This window comes from Eleutherodactylus coqui, chromosome 12, assembly GCF_035609145.1.
Source record: "Eleutherodactylus coqui strain aEleCoq1 chromosome 12, aEleCoq1.hap1, whole genome shotgun sequence".
Classification (NCBI taxonomy): domain Eukaryota; kingdom Metazoa; phylum Chordata; class Amphibia; order Anura; family Eleutherodactylidae; genus Eleutherodactylus; species Eleutherodactylus coqui.
The window spans coordinates 83,865,907-83,878,399 of NC_089848.1; the positions used below are offsets into that span (position 1 = coordinate 83,865,907).

General features: G+C 41.9%; 1 protein-coding gene across 1 annotated transcript in view; it reads left to right on the forward strand.

The window, feature by feature from the left end:
- THSD7A (thrombospondin type 1 domain containing 7A) overlaps positions 1-12,493 on the forward strand; it is a 266,931-nt gene that overhangs the window by 215,696 nt on the left and 38,742 nt on the right. The window contains exons 16-18 of the mRNA XM_066584966.1: positions 5,776-5,781; positions 8,585-8,718; positions 10,568-10,721. Coding sequence (XP_066441063.1) covers positions 5,776-5,781; positions 8,585-8,718; positions 10,568-10,721 — 294 coding nt within the window. The remainder of the gene's footprint in view (positions 1-5,775; positions 5,782-8,584; positions 8,719-10,567; positions 10,722-12,493) is intronic.

The window sequence follows — 12,493 nt, forward strand, 5'->3', positions numbered from 1 at the left end:
CCGGGAAATTTAAAATCCCTCTGCTTCTGGCTGCCATGTGTAGCTAGGAGCAGAGAGATTATACCGGGGACATGATCACTGTCATCCAATGGATGACAGTGATCATGTAAAGTGAGAAAAAAGTGTAAAAAAGTAAAAAAAAAAAAAAGTTAAAAAAAGTTTTTAAAAGTTTAAAAAGCGTACGTTTCATCTCCCCTCATGGATCATATCCGTGAGGGAGGATGAAAGTACGTACCTAAGGCCCCCAGATTTATCCGCGGACCTTACCACAGCTTCTGCACACGCGCCCGTCGCCAAAATGGCGGGCGCATGCGCAAAAGCTGTGGATTGCCAGGATAATTTAAATTCTCCCTGCTCCTGGCTACAAAACGTAGCCAAGAGCATGGAGATTTAATGGGGGTCCGCGGTGAGCGGTTCCTGGTCACGTGTTCGCCATTATCCAATAATGGCGATCACGTAAAAGTAAAAAAAAAAATTTGAAGTTTCATCTCCCCTCACTGATGCGATCGGTGAGAGGAGATGAATCTTTTTACCGGAGGCCTGCATATTTGAATCCCGACGCGATCTTCCTCCGTGGACCTTCCCGAATTCTGCACATGCGATTGCCGGCAAAAAGCCGGACACATGCGCAGGAGTCGGGGAGCCCAGGAAACTTAAAATCTCCTTGCTCCCAGCGACCAACGCTCACAGAGAGCCTGGAGCAGTGACGGGTGGCCTCGTTGAGCGGTCCCCGGTCACGTGATAAAAAGGCAGCGATCTACCTTTGGCCGGTCTCACATGACCGGATAGGAATGACGGATTCCGCATGCGTCTGATCCGCGGTAATACGCAGATCAATCGCATTGGATTACACAATTCCGCTCACATTAGCGGGTCAGAATTGCGTAATCCACTCGCAGAAAAGAGAACGCAGCAGGTTCTATTTTACTGCGGATATCGGCAACATAGAGCCCATTGTGCTCCATGGTCGCGGATATACCCGCTGCCCATACGCAACTACATTGTATACGGGCTGCGGGTACCCATGTCATCGCTAAGCGACGGTGCGGAAAATACAAACAAAGGTGTACTGTGCATGACCGCCTGTGTGAGTACGCAGTTATGCGCAGTACATTACGCAGCCGTACGCAGGGTCACAGCCGGGCTCACAGATGGGATCCGCTGTGGGCCTCCGCAAGCGGATTCCGCCTGCACCCGCGTGAGCCCGGCGTTATTCAGACCGCTACCTGTGATACGTATTTTACAAGAAGCCCCGGGAACGCTCGCTTTCCTGCAGTTCCAGGAGCACCTTGTTGAGCGCCTTCTGTGTGAGACCGCCGCACCTCATCAAGCTTACGGAGACTCACGGAACGCCACTTTTTACACCCCATACCCGCCACTGAGGTCATGAAATACCCCCAAAAAGCATGAGAGGAGGGGGGGGGGATACCCGGTTTTATTGCCCCATGGGCCCATTCCAACCAGCCTCCGTAATTACCCCTGTCTTCGGAAATACTACACAGTTCACATTTTTACTTTTATCTAAGATTTGCGAACGCCAAAAAGGGGCGCGGAGGGGGAGGGGGGGAATTTTTAGGGAGTCAATCTTTATTCTGTACAAATAAGCAATGGGGCCTGGAATTTATTCAGTTGTGCCCTAAAATCCAACAGGTGTTCCGTCCTTTATAGGCCTTGCCATGCGTCCTGTAAGTAGATTAGGGCCACAATGGGTATGTTTCTGAACTCGGGACAAACGGGGGTATCCATTTTGGGGTGAATGTCTTCATTCCTATGTGCACTGTACAAAAAAACTGTTTTTAAATTGAAAAAATTGCCAAAAAAATTGAAAATCGTAACTTTTTCCTTCTGCTTTGCTTAGATTCATTCAAATACTGTGGGGTCAAAATACGCAGTACACCCCTAGATGAATTCGTTAAGGGGTCTAGTTTTCAAAATGGGGTCATTTGAGGGGGTTCTTTATAGTTTTGGCCGCTCAATGGCTCTATAAGTGGGCAATGGGGCCTGAAATTTATTCAGTGGTACCCTGAAATCCAACGGGTATTCCTTTCATTGTAGGCCTAGCCATGGGTCCTGTAAGTCTATTAGGGCCACAATGGGTATGTTTCTGAACACGGGACAAACAGGGGTATCCATTTTGGGGTGAAAGCCTTCATTTATATGTGTGCTGTACAAAAAAAACTGTTTTTAAATTGACACAATAGCCCAAAAAATGAAAATCCTATTTTTTTCCTTTTGCTTTGCTTAAATTTATTCAAAAACTGTGGGGTCAAAATATGCAGTACATCCCTAGATAAATTCGTTAAGGGGTCTAGTTTTCAAAATGGGGTCATTTGTGGGGGTTCTATATGGTTTTGGGCGCTCAAGAACTCTACAAGTGGGCAATGGGGCCTAAAAGGACTTCAAGCAAAATCTATGTTCTGAAAGCCACCGATTACTCCTTTTATTTTGGGCCCCGTTGTGCATGCAGACATAAGATTAGGGCCACAATGGGTATATTTCTGAAAACAGCACAAACAGGGGTATCCATTTTGGGGTGTAAGTCTTCCTTCATATGTGTGCTGTACAAAAAAAACTGTTTTTAAAATGACAGAATTGCCAAAAAAACAAAAATCCAAATTTTTTCCTTTTGCTTTGCTTGAATTTATTCAAAAACTGTGGGGTCAAAATGCGCAGTACACCCCTAGATAAATTCGTTAAGGAGTCTAGTTTTCAAAATGGGGTCATTTGTGGGGGTTCTCTATGGTTTTGGGCGCTCAAGAACTCTACAAGTGGGCAATGGGGCCTAAAAGGACTTCAAGCAAAATTTGTGTTCCGAAAGCCACCGGTCGCTCCTTTCATTTTGGGCTCCGTTGTATATCCAGACATAGGATTAGGGCCACAATGGGTATGTCTCTGAACACGGGACAAACAGGGGTATCCATTTTTGGGTGCAAGTCTTCCTTCATATGTGTGCTGTACAAAAAAAGCTGTTTTTAAAATGACAGAATTGCCGAAAAAACGAAAATCACAATTTTTTCCTTTTGCTTGGTTTGAATTCATTCAAAAACTGTGGGGTCAAAATATGCAGTACACCCCTAGATAAATTCCTTAAGGGGTCTAGTTTTCAAAATGGGGTCATTTGTGGGGGTTTTCTATGGTTTTGGGCGTTCAAGAACTCTACATGTGTGCTATGGGGCCTAAAAGGACTTCAAGCAAAATTTCTGTTTTGAAAGACACTGACTACTCCTTTCATTTTGGGCCCCGTTGTGGACTCAGATATAACAATAGGGCCACAATGGGTATATTTCTGAACACGAGAGAAATAGGGGTATCCATTTTGGGGTGTAAATCCTGATTTTCATGTAAACTATAGGAAAAAAATATGTCTTTAAAATGACAGATTTGCAAAAATATGAAATTTTACTTTTTCTCCTCTAAATTGAATTAATTCCTGAAAAAAAACTGTGGGGTCAAAATACTCATGACACCCCTCAGTGAATACATTAAGGGGTGTAGTTTTTAAAATGAGGTCATTTGGGGGGGTATCTATTATTCTGACACTCATGAGCCTTTCCAATCTCGGCTTGGTATAGGAAAACAAAGTGTTCCTCAAAATGCTAAAAAGTAATGTTAAATTTGTACGTCTCCTAAATAGTTAAAAAAAACGAAAGTTTTTCCAATGTGCGCCCAAAATAAAGTAAACGGGTGGAAATATAAATCTTAGCAAAAATTTCTATATTATGTTTGCACATATTTAAGATATTGCAGTTGGAAATGTGAAAAAATGACGATTTTTTTCAAAATTTTCCCAATTTTGGCGCTTTTAATAAATAAACACAATTTCTATCGGTCTATTTTTTCCGCCTAAATGAAGCACAACATGTGGCGAAAAAACAATGTCAGAATCGCTTGGATATGCAAAACCTTTCTGGTGTTTTTCCATGTTAAAGTGACACATGTCAGATTTGCAAAATTTGGCCTGGTCATTAAGGCGCAAACAGGCTTGGTCACTAAGGGGTTAAATGGCGCAGGGTGAGGGAATGGAGGGGGGGCGCTATTGAGTACAAAAAGCACATGCCTAAAGTAAGTGTCCTGTCCTATGAGCCAGTAAACCTAGTCTATGATGCTCATAAGACCTGACAATTTGCCTTTAAGTGTGAATTAAACTTAGATTTCTTTTCCAGCACTTCGTGACTGCCGGGATATCCTATTTTATATTTATTAGCAGTGAAAACTTAACTTTGTTTTTGCATATTTAGATTATTATACCTGCATTTCATTTCTGTGCCTTGCTTTAGGCTTGTTTTTACCTTCATCATCATAAAACTTTTCAACTAATTAAGTTTTGTTCTGGTTTACTGAACCTCTCACTGCAACACGGCGTCAGCAGCCTCCATAAACTGAGTTTTCAAGATCTTCATTATCATGCATCTGTCTTCCAACAAGTTTGTACACAAACTTATAATTGCTGCAGTGCAGCTAAAATAGCATAAGAAGCAAATACCGTAGTCTTGATTAAAAATCTCATACATTTTTATGTAACATAGCGCTTGTGCAAATCTGAGTCCCCAGTATTCCAGTCCATAAACAAACCATATAGCCCGATTGTGCACTGATGTGTTATGCCACTCCCTCTGCTTCCTTCTAAGTTGGTTCAAGAAGAAGGAAGATGTACAAGAATAATAAATAATTGCAAGATCAGACTACATTAAATGTTTGTTTGTAGTCTGTAACCGTGGAGACACATAGGTTTGTCCAGGAGCTGAATACAAAAAAACTGTAGGTTTTAAACAAGACTATTTATGAGGTTTCTGCATTGTTTTTTTAAATTTAGAGGCATTGAAACAGCATAAAAAAATCAATAGTGGAATATACTCTTTAAGGTGGATTATAGATGCAGAATAGTAAAATGGGTGGAGCAAAACCCATGTGGTAGGAGTGGCCCAAAGAAAAGGCAAGGACTGTCTGGGTTTGAAGGGTACAAGTTGTTAAGGAGGTGCTGCCGACTGGAAACTGCTCCACAAAAGTGGATGCAGGTGATTGGAGAGACAAAAAACTGGTGGCTCTGTGTAGCGCTTCACAAGCAATCAAATTGCTAATTTCTCCTATATTTGATAATATAAACAACCAGCATTAAAATACATGTTTCAGGGCGAGACCCCTTCCCGTAGGGTTGTTCTGTGCTTGTGGGGGTAGAGCTAAGTTCCACCCCTTCATGCCCCCTCCCATTGCAAATAGTGGTGAAGAAGCGGGAGCTCAGTGCACTGCTCCCAGCCCGGCCCGCCTCTTCCCCCTGCAGAAAGGGACTGCGTATATCGGACGGGCGTGAAAACCCGGCCAACATGCGCACGTCGAAATAAGCCCTTAAGGTGGCTTGTCAAACTACTGCCCAAGTGTTGTATGAACAATAATCTTTTTTCTACGGTACAAAAGCAGTAAATTCCAACCTCAGGAAATTCTCTTTTCGTTAAAAAAAAAAAAAAAAGACAGTTACAATGTTTCCATTTTTGTCGTTATGAATACATTCTAGCAACAGTAATCGCAACAATCAAAATGGTTTTACGTTATTCAAAACTTTAGTGTTAAGTATATTTAGAACATTCATCTGTGTTTGCATTGCTAAAAAAGCAACACAAATTTTGCGAAATTCAAAAACATTCTTTGGGAACTCTTATAAAAGGTCAATATAATGTATGGAATGTACATTTTTTTATTGCATTGTTATAATTTTTTTTTATTATGTTCTATCCTATTTTTTCTCATTGCTCCACTTTCGGATTCTCATATACTCCACAGGCTCAGGTAAGAACCAGCATACACTATTTTTATATTGATCAAGTTATTAAGTTACAGGTTTATGCTCCACTTAAGTACTGGCTATGTATCAGCATATTCTCTTGTGGGATCTCATTACAAAGTTGCACTTACTTTTCACTTAATTGCATTCTGGAGAATTCCCATATGGCTTCAGAGCGCTATTTAAGAGCTGATATACAGAGAGGCTGCGATCACTATTTATTATATTAATTTAATCGCACATTTGACCTCCTGTTTATTGGAGGAGGTTGTCTTTTGTTTTTTATATATATATTTTGTAAAATCATCAATTTAGTTTATTCAGTTTCCCTAAGATGCTTAAATCATTAACGGAAACTTTTACCACATTCCATTGTTAATTAAAAATGTTACTAAACTCTCGCCTTCATGAAAGTAATCATAATAAAATAATAGGAATTATTATAATTATTTAAAAGGGACCTTTTAGCTTTCCGGACAAGTCTATTTTAGTGAAATGGGAAGATGGAACAAAGCTTCAGAGCCACCTATTGGTGGTGAGGTTTTGTAGCCCATGTTTCCCTATCGAGCCTTCCTCTCCTACTGTCAAGGCCCTAAACTAAGCCCTAGCTGCAGAAAAAAAAAATACATCGCCTAAGAGACGCTGTCCTCTCCGGGGCGGGTCTCCCCTGAAGCTCCCCGGAACTTGCTTGAAGTCTTCTGCCAAACCTTCCTGGAGTGGAGGATCAGAATCCCCACATCCAGAAAGGGCTGGCTGTGATTGGTTGACGAGCTCCGTGTCTCAGCTAATCAAAGCCAGTGCTCAATGAACCAATCACAGCCATTCAATATATGAATGAATGGAAATGATTGGTTCATCGAGCGCCAGCAATAATTGGCTGAGCAGGGGGCGCTCGTGAACCAATCACAGCCAGCCCTTCCTGGAGGTGGGGATTTTGATCCTCCAATCCAGGAAGGGTTGTCTGAAGACAGAAAACAAGTGCGTAGGTGAAGAGGAGACCCGTGACAGGGATGACAGCGCCTCTTAGGTGATGTATTATTTTCTTTGTTTTTTTTTTTTTACTGCAGATAGGGCTTATTTTCAGGGTAGGACTTATATTTCAAGACTTACCCCCTCAAAAAAAAAATCCTTGCATGAGGTGCTACAAAATCACGCAACTTTGTAGCATCACTTGCAACTTTGTAGCGTCAAAAAATCACTGTATTGCCACAAGAAATGCAGTGATATTACATGGACCACGGGTGAGATATCGCTGCAATTTTGTCGCAGTGATATCATATCATGATATCACGGGCTACAAAATCGCAAGATTTTGTAGCGATGCGCCATTGCTACAAAATACATGTATGGGAAGCCCATGGTGTCCCATGGGTTCTTTTCAGGCTACAAAACATCTCTCATGTGAAAGAACCCATTAGAAACCGTCGGCTTTACATACATGCCTGCGTTTTGTAGCGATGTCGCATCACTGCAAAAACTCTCGATTTTGTAGCCCGTGTGAAACGGGCCTTAAGCTGCATCCACACGGGCGACTTTCTCGCTATGTTACAGTGCTACAAATTGCATGTATGTAGAGCCCATGTTTTCCTATGTGTTTTTCCACATGAGTGATGTTTTGTAGCCTGCGACATTGCAAGACTACAAAATCACAGCAGGTGCTATACAGCCGCGGTTTGCAATTAGTTGTAGCCCATGTTTCCCTATGGAGCCTTCCTTTCTGTTGCATCGCACGAAAACGCGATTTTTGTGTGATGCGATGCAACTTTTACAGTAGGAAATCCTAATGTAAAAGCCCTAAAATAAGCCCTAGCTGCAAAAAAAAAAATACATCACCTTAGAAGCGCTGACCGGCTCTGCTATATCTTCTCCTCCGCTATCCCTGCCCACTCTCTTTGCTAGAGAAGAATCAATATGAGAATCCCTCTAGCCCCTGCTCTCTGGAAAACCCTTGGAAAGCCCTTTAGCCGCACCCCCTATCTTTCCAAATATGGGGAGATATGTAAGAGATCCCCTGTAGCTCCACCCCCTCTCTCTCCTTGCTATGGGGGATTCCAAGACTGCTGCATGATCTTCTCCTGTTGGTTTCACTGGGGCCCGGCCCCATTAAAAATATTGGGCGCAGAGACGCTTGAGTGAACACGTTGCAAATGAGAATGAAACCATTGAAAATCATTGGTTTCATTATCATGCGTTTTCACACGCTCTTGTATCGCAGGAAAACCTATCGCCAGTGGGTACGAGCCCTAAGGGTTACAACCTGGTACAAAATGTGTGTTACATGGTGTTTTTGGACTATAACTGAAATACATACAAAACTCTTCTGTACTGGTAGAAAGCCCCAAAAAAGTCCCAAATAGAATGTTTTGTGCTACAATGTATTTCTGTACTGGAGAGAAACAAATATGACATTTTCAGACTTTTTGGATTACTGGAGTTTTAGTATGTTTTATGATGCCGGAAATCTACACGGTCTTGTCAGTGCACCATAGTAGGGCTCAGGACAGATTGTACAGATACAGATGACTTCATGTTCCATGCTGGGAATATATGGTAATGATTTGATATCTAACGGCTGAGTGCTTGAGAGACTCTAAATGCCATTTTCAGATTACATTACACTATGAAATAATATTGCAGGCGGCAGACATGCTTTTACCTGCAGACGTAATAAGTGCGGATATTATTGTGTCACCTTAGAAGATGTAGGGACTCTGTGTAATCAGATGATTGCATCTTCCCGACATTTACACACCATCCTCTAATGCTGCGGTAATACGAATAATCCATATATTCCTATGTGGGCTGCAGGTATATGAAGTGGTGCCGTGTCATAGTGACTGCAACCAGTACGTGTGGATCACAGAACCATGGAGCGTGTGTAAAGTCACCAATGTCGATCTCAAGCAAAATTGTGGAGAAGGGGTGCAGACCAAGAAAGTCCGGTAAGAGCAGGAAAACTCTACTCACCCTGTAATGTTACACTGATGATCCTCAGTGATGATCAAGATTAGAATTTGTGGAGTAAGAATGTATAAAATCCTTGGTTTTTATTTTCGGTCCTAAGATAGATGCATTATCTCCAACTGTCATGTTAGAAAGCTTTCTCTATGTGGGCAGAGCTTAGGTGGCGGCGTAGAGAAATAATATAAAGGGAATGACCTAGCAACTCTTTTCTGGTGTGTCATAAAAGATAACCGCCTCAGATTGCTAAAATGTAGAAACTATGCTGTAATTGTGAATTAAAGGGGTGCTGCCAAGCTATAAAGCTATCGTCAGGATAGGGTCAGCCCCCGAGTGAATGGAGCAGAGTTCACACAAACTCGCCACTGCTCCATTCACTTCAATGATGTCACCGAAGATTACCGAGTTCAGGCACTTAGGCAATCTCCTGTGCTGTCATCGAAGTGAATGGAGCAGTAGCGCACATGCATGACCTCTGCTCCATTCACTCAGGGACCCAATAGAGCCCTGTTCTGGGGATCATGGAGGTCCCATCAGTCAGACCCCACTGATCATAAAGTTATGCTACCTTGTAGATAGAGGATAACTTTGTAACTTGGCACAATCCCTTTAAGTCTGACTTCAAACATAAACTTATGAATACCTATCCAGGGGGTGGAGTGACCATTTGAGTAGTGTCTGAGGGTCCAATGCCAAAAGGGGGCCCACAGCCAATTGGTCAGTTAGATTTAAAGGGCTTGTGCCGAATTTGAAAGTTATCCCCTATCCACAAGGTAGGAGATAACTGGAATCAATGGAAATCTGACCCCTACTGATCCTTAGAACGTTACTCCGATGCTCCTTGAAATGAGGGCAGTTATGGTTACACTCGTGCACCCCTATTCAATTAATTTCAAAGGGAACGCTGGAGGTAGCCAAGCTTTCAGTGGTTAGTCTCATTGAAATGAATGAAGCAGCCACCCCTGTCCTCACTTCAGGACTCATCTGAGCCGTGCCCTTGAGATAGGTGAGGATCCCAATGGCTGGACCTGAAAATTAGCCCCTATCCTGTAGCTTTCAACATGACTCAAATTCCTTAAAGGGGTTGTACAGCATGGCTGCTTTCTTCTGGAAACAGCGCCACATATATGCACAGGCTGTGTGGAGTTTTGCAGTTCGGTTTTATTCATTCCAGTGCCCCCCGTCTACCAGATATAACTAGTAGGCAGATTTGGCACGGTTTCCGGAAGAAAGCAACCATGTTCTTGTAATCTGGCCCAACCTATTTAACCAAATCCTATATCATGGCAATGGTTGGTAAAGCACCAAATTTCCTGTCCTGGTGGACAGGTAAAGGTGGCAGGTCCAAAGGGGCACAATATATGAATAAAATCAAGGGATTGGTCTTCTTCCTTTTTTCTTTCCCTATTGATGCTGAAGCTGGATAAAAAGGAACAGACTGTTCCACTGAGAAGGCTTTAAGCTGGGAACCAAAAAAGTTTATATAATTGTGAGTTTCAAAGTCATATTTAATTGGAAGTTGGAAGTGATTTGTAAGAATATTACATGCTGCCGTCACCAGCAGGTCTGTGATTATAACTCATATGTAATAATAGATTTATTCTAAAATTAATTGAAAACTTCATTAAAAAGTCTCTGTGACGGGGTATTTAGAGCACTGGAAATAATCGTCATATTACCGGGAAAGTCCAGGCCTGATTTCCTGACTGTTGTGAAAGGTTTGTTCAGCAGCGCAATCTGCTGGTCGTAGCTGATATTGCAGTGGCTGCGCACACATACAGTATATACACCCTACAATGCCAGCATGTGTATTAATTTGTATGTTAACAGGTGCATGCAGAACACGGTGGACGGACCTGCAGATGTTGTAGAAGATTATCTTTGTGAGCCAGAAGAGATGCCTCTAGGCGCCAGAAATTGCAAGTTGCCTTGTCCTGAGGACTGTGTTATGTCGGAGTGGAGTGAATGGAGCAGGTGTCCTTTGGTAGGTAATGGAGGGCTTCATATGATGCCAGCATTATAAAAAAAATGAGTACAAGAAGGATAATGTATTGATTGAAAATTATATGTTGGATTGTTATGCTATTGCTCAGGGCAATAAATTAATTATTATATCCACCATTATTCACCATTTTACAGAATGTATTTACAGAAAAAACTGTCACTTTATAAAGACAATAAATTAGCCTACTTATCCTGTACTGATCCTGAGTTGCATCCTGTATCACACTCCAGAGCTGCACTCACTATTCTGCTGGTGGAGTCACTGTGTACATACATTACATTACTTATCCTGTATTGATCCTGAGTTACATCCTGTATTATACTCCGGAGCTGCACTCACTATTATGCTGGTGGAGTCACTGTGTACATACATTACGTATTCTGTACTGAATCTGAGTTACATCCTTTATTATACTTCAGAGCTGCACTCAATATTTTGCTAGCTTCAGAGCTGAAATCTCTGAACCTGCCTGTTCAGTGTCTTCACGGAACTCTTAATAACTAGTATTCTATAGGGTGTGGTCTTTACCCTGTTGCAGAATTCCCTTCTATCAGGTCATTAATAAATATATTGAACAGAATGGGGCCTAATGCTGAACTCTGTGGCACCCCACTAGCAACGGTGGTTCAATCGGAGTACAAACCAGTTCTTTACCAACATACACATGTTTTCTCCCAGCCCAAGTTGTCTCATTTTATATATCAGCCTATTATGTGGCACGGTTTCAAATGCTTTAGAAAAATCCAGATATACAAGATCAATAGACTCTCCCAGGTCCAGCCTAGAACTTACTTCATGGTAGAAGCTAATCAAATTGGTCTGGCATGATCGACCCCTCATGAACCCATGCTGATGAGGGGGTTATACCATTGTTTTCCTTAGGTATTCTGGGATGCATCTCTTAGAAACCCCTCAAATATATTTTTTTTACTTATTGAAGTGAGAGTTACCAGCCTGTAGTTACCAGGTTCTCTTTTAGACCCATTTTTGTATGTTGGGACCACACTGGCAATGCGCCAATCTAATGGTACAACCCCGGTCTCAATGGTGTCTCTAGATATAAGAAATAGCAGTCTATCTGTCATGTCACTTAGTTCTCTTAGAACCCGTGGGTGTATTCCTTCCGGGCCCAGCAATTTATCGATTTTAATCCTTCTTAACCGGCTCTGTACTTCCTCCTGTGTTAGGCATGCAATATTTAGAGGGGGGGGGGGGGGGTTCGTTTTATTCCCTTGCATCTTGTGTGACATTGCTTTTTCATTCGTGAGTACACTTGAGAAAAAACTATTTAATAGATTTGCCTTTCCCCCCATCGTCTTCTATGATCTCTCCTGCATTATTTGCTAACGGGCCAGTGCTCTCAGTGCAAATCCTTTTACTGTTTATATAATGGAAGAATAGTTTAGGGTTATTTTTGCTCTCTTTGGCAATCAGTCTTTCTGCCTCCTCCTTGGCAGCTTTGAGATTATCCTTAAATATTTTGATTTTTTTAACGCTTCTTCACTGCCTTCTTGTTTTAATAATTCAAACGCTTTCTTTTTTTTTCGCTTGTTGCCCCTCTTACAGTCTTGTCGAGCCACATTGGTTTCCTTCTACTTGTAGTTCTTTTATTTTTAAAGAGTATGAACTGCTCACATGAGGTCATTACGATGTTTTTTAACTTCCCCCTCATTTATCGCCTGTATTGTTATTTTTGAGGATGTTGTCCCAATTAATGTTGCCGATAGCAGTTCTGAGCTGATCAAATTTTG